This window comes from Chionomys nivalis, chromosome 10 (assembly GCF_950005125.1).
Source record: "Chionomys nivalis chromosome 10, mChiNiv1.1, whole genome shotgun sequence".
NCBI classification, from domain to species: Eukaryota; Metazoa; Chordata; class Mammalia; order Rodentia; family Cricetidae; genus Chionomys; species Chionomys nivalis.
Window position 1 is genome coordinate 46218283 of NC_080095.1, and position 20911 is coordinate 46239193.

At 35.6% G+C, this 20911-nt stretch overlaps 1 protein-coding gene across 15 annotated transcripts in view; it reads right to left on the reverse strand.

Annotated features, from left to right (window-relative positions):
• Positions 1-20911, reverse strand: part of Gphn (gephyrin) — a 334228-nt gene that overhangs the window by 162712 nt on the left and 150605 nt on the right. For all 15 annotated transcript variants that reach the window (XM_057782362.1, XM_057782360.1, XM_057782359.1 and 12 more), the window contains one exon: positions 17542-17636. In XM_057782362.1, coding sequence (XP_057638345.1) covers positions 17542-17636 — 95 coding nt within the window. The remainder of the gene's footprint in view (positions 1-17541; positions 17637-20911) is intronic.

Sequence of the window (20911 nt, forward strand, 5' to 3'; positions counted from 1 at the left end):
GGATGGGAAAATTTATTAGCATTTACTTAAAGCCTTCCACACATTTGAAGATGTTTATTAATCATTCTTTAGCTATCTACATTTGGAATACATTCTTTAACTAAAAACTGTATTTCCTAATCTTTGTATTAGTTCTTTGAGATTTCTTACAATATACTTTAATCATACTACATCTCAACACTTCAAAAACCTAGTTCCCCACCCAACTTTGTGTCCCTTTAAAAACAAAACAAAACACAACTCTTCAAGACCATAGTTTTGGATATATGGTCTTTAAATGGAGCATATATAACTTACTAGAGGATAAACTCTTTAGAGGAAAAAAGAAATCCTTCCTTAAGACCCTATTGCTACTGGGTGAGATAGTGAGGTAGCAAATACCTTTAACCCCAGCAGTGGGAGGCAGAGGCCAGAGTATCTCTTTGAGTTCAAGGTGAGCCTGACCTCAAAAGTATAAAATAAGAGCATATTATCTCTAAGTGAGGGCATAAGTAAGAAATTTTACAGAAGAAACAGACTTGAGTGGTTTTTAACATAGGATATACTTCAGCAGATAAAAAGGGTCTGGGGAAGAGGCAAGGAAAACCAGGAGTTTAGGTGTTTAAGTGGGAAACTGTAGTGTTATTTCATTTGCATTTAAATAAATAAAGCTTGCTTGAAGATCAGAGGGCAAAGCAGCCACACTAGTCAGCCATACAGGCGAGGCAGTGGTGGCACAAAGCTTCAATTCCAGCAGTCACACTAGTCAGCCAAAGAGGTTGGCCAGTGGTAGTGCACACCTTTAATCTTAGAACTAGAGAGAATGTAAGATGGGATGAGATAGGCGCTCACTCCCTGGCACCCTGAAGATTTCAAAGAGGTAAGAGCTCTCTAGTGTCTTAGCTGCTTTGCTTTTCTGATCTTCAGGTTGAACCCCTGAAGGGCCAAAAACAACTCTATTTTGTGCTAGGCCCCAAGGTGGCTATCAGCAGAGTGGGAAGTTCCCTAGACTGGAGCCAATCAGAGAGCCAATCATAAGCTGTATGTATCCCTTATGCCCATAACAATAGATTTGTGAGCTTTTATTTTTGCCTTTATAAACCCTGTCTAAGAACAGTAGGACACCTCCTCTGGCCCCCCACTGTGTTGCTGTGCAAGCCAAGATGCCTATAGTGATTTGCAGAATTAAAACTTGCTTTTGCATTTCGGTGAGTCTGTGTCTCTGGTGGTCTTCTTGGAGTCCCCACAACTTGAGCACTACATCCTAGTGTTTGTGTCTGGGTTTCTATTAATCATACTACATTTGAAGCCCAACATTTGGGATACAAATTCACAAAAAAGCCACCAGCATAAGCCAGAGTTGCACATGTGGCTCTGGCCCAACCTGGCAAGGTTTCTTTTCTTTTTTCCCCAAGCCTCTGGGTGCTGTAGGAAGTCTTACAGCCAGTGGTTACCTGCCCACTGGGGAGTGGCCTCTTACACTATATATGCTGATGTAGAGGATGCTTCCGGCCTCTTTTTCCAGTTGTGGATTTCAGTTTCTGATCTCTGTTCCAGCAGAGGATTCTGATTTGTGAGTCTATCCCTAAATAAATAGCCATCTATTTCTCAATTCTGAGCTAGTGTGGTATTTCTTTTAAGCGTCCTTCTTCATCTGGGTAAGTTTGGGATTGTTTTGTTGTGGCCTCCCTAAAATAGTCTCCAGATAACACTGGAACTCCAGATGCACCCGGGCTCCAAACACCACAGGACTACTGGCCCTAGACTGGCCAGTGTGCCCCCCCCAACAATCCCCTGTGTTTTTTCAGACAGTATCCTCTCTCTCTCTCTCTCTCTCTCTCTCTCTCTCTCTCTCTCTCTCTCCCTCCCTCCCTCCCTCCCTCCCTCCCTCCCTCCCTCCCTCAAGCCCCCGTTCAGGGTGCTGCCAAACTAGGTAGTTGTCTTGAAATCCACTCAGACTTTTCTGTTCTATGTGACAGCTATGAGCCTCACATCTTCATCAACATCGTTGGTAGATTTGGTAAGAGAATTGGAAATTCTTAAAGGGGAGGAATTAGTTAAAAGAGTCCCCCCCCCGCATTAAAAAAATGGGAAAAACCATTATAATGGAGGAATTTGGGTTTCTGTATGATAATATGCCAGATACTTTGAAAAAGGAATGAATAAATGAGAGTATATCTAATTTAGATGGGATTTATATAATGTCAATTGTAAACATTTGATAACATTTTGGTCTTATAACTTAAAAAGTTGGTTAATCTGAGTGCTAAAATAAGAGGCCTTAGAAAAACCTAATAACAGATCACAGAGATATTCAAATCCAGAAAGAGGAATTTAATGGAGAGACAATTCCAATATAGCATTTTAAGATTAGAGAGAAACAGCCTAAGGTTTTCAAAAAACCAACAATAATATATCCAGTAACCTTACAGGAATTGCCAAATGGCAGAGGCTCTGTTACAGCTAACTAAACTCCTGTGCCAATGTTAGAGTTAAGAAGATTCAAGGAAACAACAGTCTCATATGGCATGAAATCTCCTTTTGTAAAGCAAATGTTAAAATGGTGGTCAGTTTGTAATAAAACATATGACTAAAGACTTGATAGAATTAGTTAAAGGAGTTTTAGAGCCAGGTCCACAATTACAATGGATATGTGCTTCAGATAAGAAGCTATGATTATTAAATAACAAAGTAAAGCTAGAGGTAGAGATATCTCTGAAGATCAAATTCTTGGAGAAGGAGACTATGCTACTAAAGAAAGGCAGGCTGTATATGGTGACCACACCCTGGATTTATGCTGCCTAGCAGCTTTGAATGCTTGGGACATAATTGGAGAAATAGGGAAGAAAATTGAGTCATTTACTGAAGTTATATGGAGGCCAAAGGAAGCCTTTATGGACTTCTTTCAGAGATTGGCTTCAGAAATAAATAGAATGATACCAAATTCAGAAGCGAGACAAGTAATAATTGAATCTCTGGGTTTTGAAAATGCCAGTAAAAGGATAATCAGGCCATTAAAGGTGAGGTCAGCACCTTTGGAGGAATGGATTTGAGACAATACTGAATCTCATGGCCATAATGATGCATGGATAGGAGAGGTGATTTCCAGAGGTTTGAGGAAAAACTAAAATGTCAAATGTTATAATGTGGCAAACAAGGTCATCAAAAAGGGATTGTAAACAGGGCATTCGTAGAAACAATGTTCTTTCTAAGAATAATCCATTCAGAATGGTCCTCCATTCTGGATTATGCAGAAGGTATGACAAAGACAGGCAATGGACTAATGAATATAGGCCAACAAGGAATATTCAAGCTAATCTTTTCCCTTTGGAAAACTCCATGAAGGTCCTCTCACAGACCACTATGCCAAATCTGATTCAGTAGTTTCCTGCATTGTGGAAAAAACTCCTTTCCAGAGCATTTAAGGAATAGAGAAAAAAAAAAAAAAAGGAGAAACCATAAAACAAGCATTTTTGGCAAACTTCTATAAATGAACAGAGTTCAAAATTAAAAATACAAAAAAAAATGGTGTTATAATTGAAGGTCTGGTAGACACAGGTACAGATGTAACAATTATTTCATCAGAATCTTGGCATCCAAATTGGCCTATTCAGAATGTAAATCTTCAGTTTTTAGTGGTTGGAACTTTATCTCAGGTAAAGCAGAGTGTGAAACTGGTCGAATGTATAGTGCCAGAAGGACAGAGAGGAATATTAAAACCATATGTGGCTAACAGAGCAATGAATTTGTAGGGACGTGATTTGTTATAGGAATTAAATACTCAGAAACAAACCATAAATTAACATATGTTTCTGGAAAAAAATAATAGATGGTTTATGCAGAACAGTCACTGACCATTCAGGCTGAAGAGGAACAGGGCACAACAGTGGCTGATATTTCAAAAGCACCAACAACCTTACCTTTAAAATGGCTGACAGACAAACCTGTATGGGTTAAGTAATGGCCTTTAACAATAGAGAAACTGTAGGCTTTAGAACAGCTGGTCAGGAGCAACTAAATGGTCAGCATATTGAAGAATCAAACAGCTCTTGGAATTCTCCTGTATTTTTTGTTAAAAAGAAATCTGGAAAATGGAGAATGGTAACAGATCTAAGAGCTATTAATAAGGTGATTCAGCCAATGGGTTCTCTACAGTATGGTATTCCTTTGCTTCTCAATTATCCAAAGATAGCCTCTTACAGTTTAAAAGATTGTTTCTTCATTATACCTTTACAAGAAAATCACAGAGAAAAACTGGCATTCACAGTGCCTACATATAATAATTCTCAGTCTGCTAAGAGCTATCAATGGGAGGTCCTCCCACAAGAAATTTTAAGTAGCCCAACCCTGTGCAGATATTTTGTAAGTTAACCATTGGAAATGATATGGAAGCAAATTCCTGACTCTATAGTTTACCATTACATGGACAACATTTTGCTATCTGACTAAAATGTAAAAACTTTACAAAGGATGTTTGAAGAAGTAAAGAAAATTTTGCCTTGTTGGACATTACAAATTGCTTCTGAAAAATACAAGGAGGATATTCTATTAAATATTTAGACTATAAGACAGGTTTATAAAAAAAATACTTCAAAAGGTGTGAATTAGGAGAGATCGAGTGCAGACTCTTAATGACTTCCAAGATTGTTAGCAGATATTTTCCATTCATAGCACGCTATTGGGATAAAACCTCAACTGATTATTTTAAATAAAACCTTAGGAGGCAACAAGAACTTCCATAGTCCCAGGTAATTATTAGCTGAAGCTGAGAGTTGGCTTCAAAATTAAGTTTTAAAAGAAGCAAGATATTTGTTGAATATAATAATCAAGTACTTAGTTAAATATTAACCAAATAAGTACTTAATCCATCTTCTCTGAAAAATGTACACTGGCATTAGATAGTGGAAGGTAGGGGGCAGGCATTGCCTGCTCTTCCAAAGGTCCTGAGTTCAATTCCCGGCAACCACATGGTGGCTCACAACCATCTGTAATGATGTCTAGCGCCCTCTTCTGGCCTGCAGACATACACACAGAGAGAATATTGTATATATAATAAATAAATATTTTTTTTAAAAAAAGATAGTGGAAGGCAGAAAACCACTATACAGGACTAAAATGCATTCCTAAGGCATTGGGGACCAATAATGGATTCTTTTCAGTATTACCAAGCACTACCATTTCAAGAATATTTTAAAATGAACTTAAAGTAGGTTTATAATATAAAGAAAAGTAAGTCCCATATAATATATTAGAAATACATGATTAGATATTTTTTGTTTACATTCTGATGTTTATTTTCCAGTATCTAATCAGTATCCTTTATTTTCCCTCTAGATAGTCAGCTTTGATTTCTATCCTGTTTTCATTTTCTTAAATTTGACAGAGGGGGATTTCTAGATTTGTGGATCTCTGTGAGTTTGAGGCCAGCCTGGTTTTAAATGAGTTCCAGAGCAGCCAGGAGTGTTACACAGAGAAACCCTATCTTGAAAAATAAAACAAAATTAAACAAAAACCAACTAAAATAAATAAATAGAAAACTCAAAAGAAAGACATCAAGTAGATATAGAACACATCAAGCACATCTTGATTGCAAAGATACAAATTTTAAGAATATCTAGACTACATAAGCAAGGAATATGACAAATTCAAAACGAAAAGGAATACATAGGAAATGTGACATCACAGGAGAAATAAACAAACCTTTTACTTATAAGTATAGATGAGAAGAATACCAACTCATTGGTATAGATCAGACCTTCAACAAGATCATAGAAGAAAATTTCCTCAACCTAAAAACCGACAGACCCATATAAATACAAGAAGCACACAGAACAAAAAAGAGAAAGAAAAATTTTCCACGACATAAACAGTCTAAAATAATTTATATTCAACACACCAAACCAAGGAAAATATAAGAAGCATTATTTTGGGTTGAAGAGATGAATGAGCATAGCAGAGAGACTGTGAAAACAAATACAAAGCCATTATTATTAAAATACAAAACACAATGAGAACAAAAACAAAACTACTAAAAATAAACACCATGATGACCTGACCACACCACAACTCACTCACACACACAGACACACACACACACACATACACATGAACGAAGAATGGATAAGGAAAGTGTGATACATTTGCACATTGGAGTACTACTCAGCCAAAAAAAAAATAATGACATCTTGAATTTTGCAGGCAAATGGATGGAGCCGGAAAACATCATTTTAAGTGAGGGAACCCAGATCCAGAAAGGCAATTATCACATGTAATCACTCATAAGTGGTTTTAAAACATAAAGCAAAGAAACCAGCTGACAAATCACAATCCTAGAGAACCTAGACAACAATGAGGACCCTAAGAGAGACTTACATAGATCTAATCTACATGGGAAGTAGAAAAAGACAAGATCTCCTGAGTAAATTGCAAGCATGGGGACCTTGGGAGAGGGTTGAAGGGGAGGGGAAAAATAGGGAGGGGAGAAGAAAAAAATGTAGCGCTCAATAAAAATCAATTTTTTAAAAAAGATACAATCAAAGAATAGAAAATGTTAAATCTGAAAAATTCCTGACACAAAACATCCAGGAAATCTGGGACACTGCCAAGAGATCAAACCTAAGGATAATAGGAAAAGAAGAAAAACAATCCTAGCTCAAAAATCCCAGAAAACATTTTTAACAAAATCATAGAAAAATAATTTTTCAACCTAAAGAAGGAAATGCCTAAAAAAATACAAGAAGCATACAGAACACTGAATAGATTGGACCAGAAAAGAAAGTCCACTCACCAAATAATCATAACACTAAACATACAGAAGAAAGAATATTAAAAGCTGCAAGGGAAAAAGCCCAAGTAACATAGAAAGGCAGACCTATTAGAAGACAGAGACAGAGACCAACATCGGAGCACTGGACTGAAGTCTCACGATCCAAAGGAGGAGCAGAAGGAGAGAGAGCACGAGCAAGGAACTCAGGACTGCGAGGGGTGCACCCACACACTGAGGCAATGGGGATGTTCTATCGGGAACTCACCAAGGCCAGCTGGCCGGGGTCTGAAAAAGCATGGGACAAAACCGGACTCGCTGAACATAGCGGACAATGAGGACTACTGAGAACTGAAGAACAATGGCAATGGGTTTTTGATCCTATTGCACGTAATGGCTTTGTGGGAGCCTAGGTAGTTTGGATGCTCACCTTAATAGACCTGGATGGAGGTGGGTGGTCCTTGGACCTCCCACAGGGCAGGGAAACCTGATTGCTCTTTGGGCTGAGGAGGGAGGAAGACTTGATTGGGGGGGGGAATGGGAGGTGGTGGCGGGGAAGAGGCAGAAATCTTTAATAATTAAATAAATTAATTAATTAAAAAAAGAATAATACCTGACTTCTCAAGGAACACTCTATAACCCAGAAGGGCTTGGACAGATAGATGTCATACAGCAAAATTTTTAATCCCCATAGAGAAAGAAAACATGATATTCCATGATAAAGTCAAAATTAAACAATATATGGTAACAAATCCAGTCATACAGAAGGTACTAGAAGGAAAACTCCAATCTAAAGAGGTTAATTTTATCCATGAAAATACAAAGAAATAAATCCCACACCAGCAAAACTGTAAAAAGGGAAACACACACACACACACAAAGCTACACTGCCACCACCACCAACACAATGACAGGAATTTATAAGCATTGGTCACTGATATCTCTCAATATCAATGGAGTCAATTACCCAATAAAAAGACACAGACTAACAAAATGGATACAAAAACAAGATCCTTCCTTCAGCTGTATACAAGAAACACACCTCAACATCAAACAGACATTATCTCAAAGTAAAGCTTGGAAAGAGGTTTTCCAAGAAAATGGACCTAAGAAACAAGCTGGTGTAGCCATTCCTATATCTAACAAGATAGACTTCAAACCAAAATTAATTAAAAGAGATGGGGAAAGATACTTAAAACTCAAATAAGGAAAAATCTACCAAGATGATGTGCAATTCTTAACATCTATGCCCCATACACAAGGGCACACATGTTTGTAAAAGTAACATTACTAAAGCTTAAACCACACATTATGCCTCACACATGAACAGTGGAAAACTTCAATACCCCACTTTCACCAATGGCATCCTATCAGAACACCACATATTAAATCTAGATTTCAACAACAACAACAAAACAATAGAAAACCTGTAATCTCATGGAAACTGAATAACCCTGTACAAAATGAACACTAGTTCAAGAGAGAAATAAAGAAAGAAATGAAAGCCTTCCTTTAATTCAATGAAAATGATTGCACAGCATACTTAAACTTATGTGACACAAATAAAAATGACGCAAAGAGGATAGTTCATAGCACTAAGTGCCAGCAAAAAAAAAAGCGAGAGAGATCCCGAGTGACTTAACAGAACACTGGAAAGCTCTAGAAAGAAAAGAAGCAAGCACACCCAGGAGGAGTAGATGGAAGGAAATAAACTGAGCCAAAATCAATAAACTAGAAACAAAAAGAATAAAAAAAAAACAGTGAATCAGAGTTGTTTTTTTTTGAGAAAATCAACAAGACAGACAAACCTGATGTGGGATTTCCCTCTGTATGTTGTGAATATCATTGGTTAATAATAATAATAATAATAATAAAAACTGTCTTAGGCCTGCGCAGGGAATAGAGGTAAGCGGGGAAAACTAAACTGAAGTCTGGGAGAAAGAAGGAGGAGTTAGGAGCAGTCATGCAGCCCCACTGGAGACAGACACTGGGAACTTAGCCAACAAGCAACAGCCATGTGGCAATACACAAATTAATAAAAATGGGTTAAACTAATATGTAAGAGTTAGCCAATAAGAAGCTAGAGCTAATGGGCCAAGCAGTGATTTAATTAATACAGTTTCTGTGTGGTTATTTTGAGCTAAGCAACTGGGAACACACAAGCGGCCCTCCTGCAACACAACCCCTTATCCAAAATAACTAAATGACTAAGAAAGAATATTCAAATAAACAAAATCAGAAATGAAAAGGAGGAGATAACAACAGACACCTAGAAAATCCAAAGAATCATTAGTTCATAATTTAAAAATCTATACTTCACGAAATTGGAAAATCTGAAAGAAAGGGATAATTTTCTCAATAGATTCCCCTTACCAAAGTTACATCAAGATCAAGTAAACAACTTAAACAGACATATAACCCCTAAGGAAATAGAAGCAGTCTTACAACTAAAAAAAAAAAAAAAAAAAAAAAAAAAAAAAAAAAAAAAAAAAGAAAAGAAAAAAAAAAAGCCCAGTGCCAGATGTTTTTTTGTGCAGAATTCTACCAATACTCCTCAAATTATTCCATATAATAGATACAGAAGGAACAATGTCAAATTCATTTTATGAGGTTATATAAACACATCCAAACTACACAAAGATATCCAAATTGATGCCCAAACTATACAAAGATTCAACAAAGAGAAGTACAGACTGATTTCCCCTGTGAACATAGATACAAAAATTCTCAACAAAATACTTGCAAACTAGGTCTAAGAACACATCAAAAAGGTCATCAGCCATGATCAAGTAGGCTTTATCCCAGAGATACAGGATGGTTAAATATCTGATAATCATTCAATGAAATCTACCATATAAACAAACTGAAAGAAAAAAAATAAAATCACACAATCATTTCATTGGATGCTGAAAAAGCCTTTGACAAAACTCTTCATGATAAAAGTCTTCAAGATAAAGTCTTGGAGAGGTTGGGGATAAAAGGGACACACCTAAACATAATAAGGGCAATTTATAGTAAGTCAATAGCCAACATCAAATAACATGGAGAGAAATTCTAAGCAATTCTACTCTCAGGAACAAGACAAGGCTATCCACTCTCTTACATTTCTATTCAACATAGTACTTGAAGATCTAGCTAGAGCAATAAGACAACTAACAGATCAAATGGACACAAATTAGAAAAGAAAAAGGCAAGTATAATTATTTGCAGATACTATGACAGTATAAGCAACCCCAAAAATTCTACCACGGAATTCCTACAGCTGATAAATACTTTTAGCAATGTGGCTGGATATGAGATTAACTTTAAAAAAAAATTCAGTAGTATAAACAGAAATATAGACCAATGAAACAAAGTCAAAGAAAAACATGAGCACATATCATTTCAGTCACTTAATATTTGACAGACACCAAAAACTGGAGGAAAAAAAATCTTTAACAAATGGTGTTGGAAAAACTAGATAACCACATGCAGAAGAATGAAATTAGATTTATATCTATAATCTTGTACAAAAGCTAACTCCAAATGCATCAAAGACTTAACCCCTGAAACTGCTAGAGAAAAACATAGTGGTATCTTATATGATAAAAATGAAGGAAAGGACCTCCTGAATAAGAACCCATCTGCCCAAGAATTAAGGCCAGCAATTTAAAAGTAGAACCTCATGAAATAAAAAAAAACAAAACAAAAAAACAAACCAAACCAAATCATAAAACAAAATAATAAAAAGCCACCTCTGCACAGCAAAAGAAAATAAAAAATCAACTGGGTAAAGAGGAAGATCCACAGAATCTTTGCTAGCTATATATCTAATAGGGGTTTAATCCTCAACATAAACAAAGAATAAAAACACAAGGAGCAAACAAACAACCATTCAACAAATGGGCCTGTGATGAATAGAGAAATTTCAAAAGAAAAAAAAAAACCAAAATGGCTAAGAAATATCTCAAAATGTGATTGTCGTACCTAGCATGCATTGGAGGCTCTTGACTCCAAATTCTCAGAAGTGAGTACATAGGAACCAAAAGGCACCATGAAAGTTTACAAATGAGAAAGGCAATCTAACCAGTCCTACCTAGCTATAACTCCTATGACCCACATCAATAACACAATAACTCCACGCGTGTAATAGTGGCACATATATCCTTGGGGTAACCAACAAATAGCCCTCTAAATGAATTTAAAACTTGCTCAACAATATGGATCCCCTTATGTTGTCTTATTGCTATTGCTAGAACTTCAAGCACTATATTGAAGAGGTATGGAGAGAGTGGACATCCTTGTCGTGTTCCTGATTTTAGTGGGATGGCTTTGAGTTTTTCTCCATTTAATTTAATGTTAGCTGTCGGCTTGCTGTAAATAGCTTTTATTATATTTAGGTATGACCCTTGTATTCCTAATCTCTCCAAGACCTTTATCATAAAGGAGTGTTGAATTTTGTCGAATGCTTTTTCAGCATCTAATGAAATGATCATATGGTTTTTTTTCTTTCAGTTTATTTATATGGTTGATTACATTGATAGATTTGCGTATGTTGAACCAGCCCTGCATCTCTGGAATGAAGCCTACTTGATCATAATGGATAACTTTTCTAATGTGTTCTTGGATTCGGTTTGCCAGTATTTTATTGAGAATTTTTGCGTCGATGTTCATGATCGATTATATGCTATCTTGTCTCAGAAAACAAAACCAAACACACACACACACACACACACACACACACACACACACAAAGACACACACACAAACACACACACACTTTACTGAGGTAGTCAGCTTTCAGAACATTTTTCTTTTTTGTCTTAAGATATGTTGATTCTAATGCATTTTAGTGTGAGATTCTTGGAAGTTAGCCTATTGGAAATTCATTGAATGTGTTGGACTTGCACATTCATGTTGTATAAAATAAACATTTAGCTCTACCTCCATTTCCCTTTTCCTTCTAGAACTCATATAACATCTGCTGAATGGTGTTCCATAGGTACTCACCTTTCTGTTCCTCAGAATTCTCAAGGTCAACAATATTGCTTATATGTGCTCAAACTACTTCTGAATCTCTAAATTTAAATGTTTAGCTCAGTTATTGCACTTTCAATATTTATTTCTGGTTTCAAAAAATATTTTCAATGTTGTGCTGATTCTTTAGTTTCTATTTCTTTAGCAGTTATGGGTTTATTTAATTTGCTTATCTGGTCTTGATTTAAATTTGGCAAGTAATATTTTTCCAGAAAATTGTCCATTTTCTTTAAGTTTTCCAATTTTGTGGAGTACAGGTTTTCGAAATATGAACTGATGATTCTCTGGATTTCCTCTGTTTGTTGTTCTGTTCATTTCTGATTTTGTTAATTTGGATACTCTTTCTCTGCCTTTTGGTTAGTTTAGATAAAGGTTTGTCTATTTTGTTGATTTTCTTGAAATCAAAATTAGTCATAACACTTATCAGTTAAAACTTACCCTGAGAGTTGCAAACTTTGAAATAGGCTTATAAATTATAAAATAGTTACACCAGAGTCTGCTATCTTTTGTTGCCTCTGTACTGCTTTTTATAAACTAAATGTATCTAGTTTTGGTTAAGAGAAAATTAAAGCTGATAGTACTATTAATGTAAATTACTTAAAATAACCCATGATACTGTCATATTGAAAAAGTTATATTAAAGCATCTTGACTCACTGATACAAAAATATAAGTTTAGTTCATTTTATCTCTTTAACATTTTGTTTGTTTTCTGTTTATTGAGATGGGTTTTTCTGTATAGCCCTGGGTGTCCTGGATCTCACTCTGTAGATCAGGCTGGTCTCGAACTCACAGAGATCCACCTGCCTCTGATTCCTGAGTGTTGGGATTAAAAGTTTGTGCCCTCAATAAAACAAGTCCCTGTTTTGGAAAAAAAAAGAAAGCCAATTTTTTTTGGGAAAGGACTTTCTATTGTTTGAAGAGCTGAGGTGGGAAGAATATCTTCTCCTTAATTTTTTTTACTCTTTTGCCCCAAGGGTGTTATAGTTGCAAAGAAATACATAAAGCAAAAAAAAAAAAAATAATACTATGTAAGAAATATACTTTTCTTTCACACAGGTTTAAGTGGGAATGAGGGACCCTGGAAATTGGAGAGTATGGAAAGCCTCCTGGAGTACAGACACAGAAAGTATATAATGTTTAATAATATATATGAACTAGAAAAAATTCCGAGCTCCACTGTGAACTGTGAATATATGCACATATATTCACACATATATGCAAGGCTTCAAGAAGTATATGATAGGCTTTTAAAACATAAGTATGATGTATACATTCACACACACAAACACCTCTGCTTGAATATTATGTGAATTCATGAAAACTTCTGTTCTGGCAGAACTTGACAGTGTAATTCTTAGTTACTTTCCTATTGCAGTTACAATAAATACATTATGAGTGCAAATTATAGAAGGATTTATGGTTCCAGAGAAATAAATGTCCATGACCATCATGGTATAAAACTATGATATCAGGAAGGTATGGCACCTAGAGCAAGACCCCATCTGTCATCTGAACCCTCACATTCCCTTGGTTTGGTTCAGAGCCGAGAGACCCAAGCCATTGACATTCCTTCTTAGACTCCCTCCTGACATGTGCTTGTCCCTACAAGGGCAGACATACATTTCTCAGGAACAGAATAATGCCCGTCAGAACAGAGACCCACCTGCCCTTGGAATACCTCACCTCAAAAACACCCTCAGTTCAGAGCTGAAAGACCCAAGACGCTGACACCATCCCACCACCTACACTCATTGCTGTGTCACTGCCACTACAAAGGTGTGTTAGTTGGGGGGTACTCAATGTTCAAGTGCAGGTCACACCAATCAGAACAGAGATTCCCTTTCTGAATCAAAGGCCACACAAGCTATCAGAAGTCCAGTCCCCAACTCTGACAGAGACTCCTATCTGGAGACCAGAGGTGATGTAGGTTGCCAGAAATACAGACTACAAAGACCAGAAGACCAAAGAGGAAACAGAAACCAAGGAGAAAACAAACAAACAAAAAACAAAACAAAACAAAAATAAAAAACAACTCCTATCTAACAAAAACAAAAATTTAAAAATTGGCTCCTAGTCCTATATTTATTTCTAACCCAGATACTTAGATGCTAGTGTAAGAACATAATCAGCAACAACTAGGTCAATTTGTCACCAGCAGCTCACAACTGTCCTTTTACAACAAGTTGTGAATATTCCAAGACAGCTGGAGCACAAGAAAACAGCTTTAAACCAACTTCAAGAAGATGATAGAGTCCTTAAAGGAGAGACAAACCCCTTAAAGAAATCCAGGAAAGGAGCTGGAGAGATGCGCAGTGGTTGATATCACTGACTACTCTTCCAGAGGACCCACATCACAGTTCACAGCTGTTTTAGCTTCAGTTCCAGGGGATTCTGCACCCTCACACAGACAGAAAGGCAAGAATAATAACAATTCACATAAAAAAATTAAAAAAGAGGAGGGGGGATCCTAAGGGAGAAAAAAACAAACAGTGGAGTAAATTAATACATTTCTGAAAGTCAAGAAAAAACAAATAGGTGAAAGTAATAAAACTATTCAAGGCCAGAAAATTGAGAGAGAAGCAATAAAGAAACCATGAACTGAGGGAATCCTGGAGATGGACAATCTAGGTAAGTGAACTACAGACCCGAGCGAGCACCACCAATCCAAGAGATGGAAGGGGAATATCAGGATAAACTGCAATAGTCCACCCACAGCCCCATATTTCCTCCAACAAGGCACATCTTCTAAACTTCCCTAGACAGTGTCATCTGAGAATCAAGTTTTCAAATGTCCAGAATATGGTGGACATATATTCAAACCACCACAGTACAGCAAAGATGCTTGGATCAACACTCAAACAGGTTGGTTATTAAAATTATAAACATTATCCAGAGATTTAAAATGGCATAAATATTTTACTTAGAATATAATATTCAAAATGACCAGGATACTACCCAAAATTACTCGGCATTGATAGAACCAGAAAAATTTATTCATTTCTTATGGGGAAAAATATCCACTGGCAACAACCCCCAAAAGAGCCATACATCAGAACTGTCAGTAAAATAAGTTCTACATAGCTAATCTAATCATCTGCAAATGACAAAAAAAAAAAATAGTAAAAATAAAGTCAAAAAACAGAAACCATGAAAATACCTAAGTGGAAACTTTAGAATTGAAGGAAAAAGGTTTATTTGAAATGACAACTGAAAAGGGGGTAACATCCATTAATGCAAAGATGTGTCATAGATACATTTGAGAAACACATCAAGAATAGATTCTAAAGAACCTTGGAATATTCATTAATACTAGATTAAGTTTGCATATCAGGAGCCATCATGGTGAAGAGACTGAAACTGGTACAAGGAAAACAACCCCCAAAATAATGGCTTACAGAGTCTCAATTCTGACTAGCATAAGTTTGGAGGTTCAAGAATCTCAGTGAACCTAAAAGGGAAATGTTAACAAAGCTACATCCAGTCACAGCATATCAAATTTTGAAAACTAAAAATAAAGGAAAAAAAATTTTTGGAGTAGGCAGAGAAAAGGAGCCATTAAATTTAAGGGACAAATAACACTGAAAAGCTTTAAAAAATATGGGCACCTACATCTGTAGAAGTTACCCTATAACGGGGCGACAGATTAACATATAAAAATTCAAATCCCAGAAATGGGATAATGCTTTTTTGGAGTTGTTGGCCAGTCAGGTTCCAGAAACCACCAGGTGTCATAGTCCATTGCCAATACTCATGGTTACCTTCAGAACATGATAGTATGACCCTACTGTTGAAGATATCACATGCCTGAGCTACAGAACTTGATAGAATCAAGTTGGCACATCCGGAAGGTTCAGTTCTACTAAATAACTTTTATAATACTAGATGGTACTATGCAAGTTACTGGAGGAGAAAGTAACCATTGATCTTCTTGAGCTGTGATACCTATGAACTACAATAATGCCTAGCCTGGCAAGATACTGCCCACTTGTGCAACCATGGCAAGAATGTCATGGGGGAGTAACTAACCACTTTCTGATAGGATTTAAGGACTGATCCACAAGACAAAATCCATATACCTGGCACCATTTTTGGGCCAGAAACCTATGACAAGATAGATGATACAATGGAAGGAGAGAAACTATTTAAATAATTTGTTAAGTGAACACAGGATTAAACCAACTCCCAATGATATATTATTAAATCCATAGATTAAGAACTCTCTCAAACTTTATCAGAGAATGTTTATTTCCATTAGATTATGATCAACACAGAGACCCACAACTGGCCAAAAAACAGAAAACAAGAGCCGGAAGAAAGTTCAGCCTGTTCAGGGATCACTGACAGACAGAATGGAAAGATGTATAAGCCAGAGGCAGTGGATATCTACCAGGAGACAGTGTGTTCGGGACACAGCAGGGCATTTTGCAAATATGAACTCATGGTGGTAAGACAGCAAGCAGAAGACCCGGGCAAATTTGAGCCAAATAAAATCCAAATGTGGAAAGAGGAGTTGGACATGAAATTCCACCCCTAGTTGAAGTGCTATTGATAATTCTTAGCTGTTGCGAGGGAAATATTTGCTTTTTCCTAAGAATGTAGCTCCTGATAAAACTAGTATGTTTGTTCCAGCAGTGGGCCACACACTTAAGAATATTTAAGCAGTACACATTGGCCTTGATGAGGGTGAAAAAAAAAAGACCCAATACTGTGTGGTAAGTGGTATGGACACAGGAAGAGTTGGTGGAAGGAGAACAGGATTAAAGTATGTATAAAATTCTCAAAGAAGATTAATTTTACATATATAAAATCTCTCATATTATTTTAATTTCCTTTTCACTTATTAAACATTATAAACTGTATATATTTATGACAGTATAGAGAATATAATAATTGTTGATTCACTTATAGCTAAACCGCCAGTGACTGCCACCAATGAACTATAAACTTAATTCAAGTAACAGGAAAGCCATTTGAATAACATTTATATATTAATTAAATAGGTAGCTTAGCATTTTATATTCATATTTCACACAGAATACGTGATTATAAATTAGGACCTTATAAAGTTGTGTATTTTGGGCTACCATGACATGAAATGTCTAATGTCCAAAAGTAATTAAAAGAATCCTGACTAAATTAAGTTTTATTTTAAATGATATATACTATTTTCATTTATAATTTAAGATTTACTAAAATAGTAAGAAACCACCAGATATAGATATAAGTGCTACCATCTATGCCAACAAAAAATTGTTTTAAATATACTAATTTAGTATAATAATATACTGATTCATTAGAGCAATATAAATATACTAAATTACTCAGAGATTATCTTTTTTATGACTGCACATAAATATACCTCTTTATAAATTCAAATCAAAGTGCCTATATATGAGAATAAGTCATTTTTAATAAAATTTGCAGGTTCATTGTATTAAACTAGCAGCTAGTTACAATTAATGAATATCAATGGTGATTATAAATAATCACAAAAAGAGTAACTTTACATTTTGATGAACTCAACTCTTAAACATTAGAACTGATGGCTTTTAACAATGTTAAAACATTTTCTAGAAGTTTAACAAAAACAAAACCAAAACCAAAAAAAGGGGGGTGAGGATTGGTTGAGATTTAGCTACAGAGAATACTAAAATATCTAACTCTGAATAAGAAGGGATAAACTTAAGCTTTGTGACTAAACTCTCTTAGATTCATTGTTCTAGGTTGCTGATTTGTAGTCAGGAATTCACTTTCTTTGTAATTTGTGGGTGGCTTTCTTACCTAGAGAGCATGCCCAGAGGTGTAACATTAAGTGATCCCATCAGCATGGCCAGGGCCATCCCTGGCGCTTCCCGTTCTATTACTTCTTTTGTGGCCTGTAATTAAAGATTAAATAGCAGACTGAGTGAATTAACCAAAAAAGTAGAAAGGCAGAATAGTAAATTCCACTTCAAGATAAAACATATTTTGTAGTTCCTCAACCATTTATATTTTTAAAGCCAGCCGGCTCGGTTTTTCAGGATCACTGAACATAAGCTAATGATTAGGAAAACCCAGAGAATGTTACCAGTCCCAGCTTATTCTCTTTCTCACGGTTGCAAAGCATTTGATAGAAAACTCATGTCTGATAACTGAATTTGAAAAAAGAAAATCTCAGATTAAGCTGGGCATTACTTTTGGTGGCTCTTAGGGTTTTTGTTTTGTGGAATTGAGGATGGAAGCCAAGGCCCCGCACATGCTAAAGTAGGTGCTGCAGTGTGAGCTGTGGCACCCCAACATCCACGGCTTGCCTATCGTTCTTCTTCTTCTTCTTCTTTTTTTTTAAGACAGGATTTCTCTGTAGCTTTGGTGTCTGTGCTGGAACTCGCACTTGTAGACCATGCTGGCCTTGAACTCAGAGATCCACCTGCATCAACCTCCCAAGTACTGAGATTAAAGGCATGTACCACCACCACCCAGCTGAGAGCTTGCCTATTGCTATTGAAATAAAAATGATTTCTAAAATACATTCCTCCTAATTCTATGATTTTATAACATGATTAAAGAGAGAAAAATCGGCATTGCCATAAACAAGTTAGAAGAAAAATTTTATATTTTCTACTTTCAACACAAATTAGCCATTAGATTTTGAAAAAAAGAATAAAGTGATAGCATTTATTGTACTAATAGTTATGATCCACCATTATTAAGATGAAGGGTAGTTAAACCAGGACTAAGTTAATGAAGGAGACAGGAAAACTACATTTTCTAACATATAAGCAAATCTTAGATATATTTCAGGTTTGGTTTCAGACACACAATGTTAAGCCAATAAAACAATAAAGCAAATCATATGAACTTTTTGGTTTCTGAGTGCATATAAAAGTTGTTTACATTATCCTGTAGTATATTAATTACATCATATCATATCTCAAAAAGTAACGATAATGAAATACAGTGTTGCAAAAGTATGCTAGTGATCATCTGAACCTTCAGGAAATTATAACTACATTCCAAAAAAAGACTCTAGCCTGAGCTTGTTAGCTGTTGATTGATCAACAGACATAAAAATAATAAATAAGTTTAGACTACTGGGAGAATTACCGATGCAGCACAGAGACATGAGGTGAGCATATAATGGAAAAATGGCATTAATATTCTTGTTTTGCACAGTGTTGCCTCAAACTTTTAATTTGTAAGACATTGATATTTTTGAAGGGGCACACACTTAAATTACAGAATATGAATTATGATTGCACATTGTATTTAATGGTAAAGGTAAATTTTATGCTAAAATTAGGAATAAAACACATGACTTAATACATTCCTAGCAACGTTTCCATAAATGAAGGAAGTTACAATTGGAAGTGACCAAGAAGTAAAACTTGAAAAATTGAGAATTTCAGTATGAGGAAAAGCAAGCAAAATATAAATAATGATGGAACAGTGACACAGGCTGTACCTGTGACAGTTAAGCAGCAGTGAGTGATGGCTAAGGTCGCATGTCTGGCCAATTGTTTTCTTCTGAGCAAAAGTTGACATCTTGACAAAACAGTTAAAGCAAATAAAATATGTGCCAGATACTAACTGATAATGTAATTTTTAGGATATATATGCTAATTTGTGCCTAATATGCATATAAAATATAGAATTCCCTGAACTGATAAATCTCCTGGTCTACTGCACTTAGGATAGTCTAATGTTTAACAATAACTGCTTCTTAATGAAGTCTGCTTTAATTCGGGGGCACCATAGAAAAGATTTTTTTTTCAAGACAAGGTTTCTCTGTGTAACCCTGGCTATCCTAGAACTTACCAGGCTTGCCTCAATCTCATAGAGATCTGCCTGATTCTACCTCCCAAGAACTAGGATTAAAGGTGTGCGCCACCACTGCCTAGCTGAAAAAAAATTTTTACTCCAAAGTTTTTAAATGAGTTGGTACTATTTAAGTCCAAAGTTGAGAAATGATGAGCTGTCAACTTCAGTCTTCATCATCTGAAGCCAACCTATCCAATGTAAGTTTGGGGCCTTTTGATAGAAGATATTACTTCAGTCATAAACTGTTCTGCTAAAGGTTACAACGTCTCAGGAAACCAAAAATCTAAAGTCCTAACAATCAAGCAAAGGGAAATTGAGCATAATATAAAAAGACCTCTTCAGCAGTATTAATACTTTATTTCCCACTGTAAAAAGTCATCACACAAATAGTGCTTAACATGAATGGATTTAAATGCCAAATCTCCCAAAGATTCATTTTAGTAGCTTGGACCTCGGTGTGGCAATGTTAACTAATGCTGGTCTCCTGGAGTCAGTTCCTAAGGGAAGCAATTATATAGAGTCAGCTTGCCATATAATCGCTTCTGAAGACAGCTGTTTCCCTTTATTTTGGACTTTTCAGTTTCCAAAACTGAAATAAATAAACTTCTTTTTCTTCTAAAAATTCAATCTCCAGTATTTTCTTCTAGGAACAAAAACAATAACGAGAAACACATAAAGATTATGTATCCCAAGAAGAAAAGCACATTTTAAGGACAAGTAGGGAAATAGCAAAAAATCGTCATGTGGGCATATTTAATCTAAAATAGAGACTAATATATAAATTTATCTACTTGAGAAACTTTACTTATTAGGAGTCTACGATGTGTTTGTAGTATTCAAAGAATGTGATGGTTCAGTGATGAATTAAATAAACTTAGTGTATAAGCTGAGGCCTACAGTTAACAAAAAATGTGAAAATTGAATGGAAGAGATAGTTTGTCAATTTTTATAGATTCTCTAGACTATATCATGAATTTTGCCAGAACACTGAATTCTACCTGAAATGTCTCACTTTAGTTTCCAGAGAATTATTTTATTAGAAATTACTTTTGTGGTCCACCATTGGACATAAACAAATCTCTCAGTGAAATTTCTATTTATATGATGGAGTATCTGAGGTATTTTCACATTATACTGTGATTTTCTTTAAGCGGTCCTGCAGGAAAAATTCCTGATCTTAAGACTGAATAGTTTCTGCATTGTTAGTTTGCTTTTAAATTATTATGGTATGAATCATGATGAGCTGGGGGAAGGCTGGGAGCAGACCAGGAGATTCCAATAGGTCAAGACATGATAATATGTTTTCAGTATGACGTTCTTAAATAAATTAACAACATAATCTTTCTTATATCTT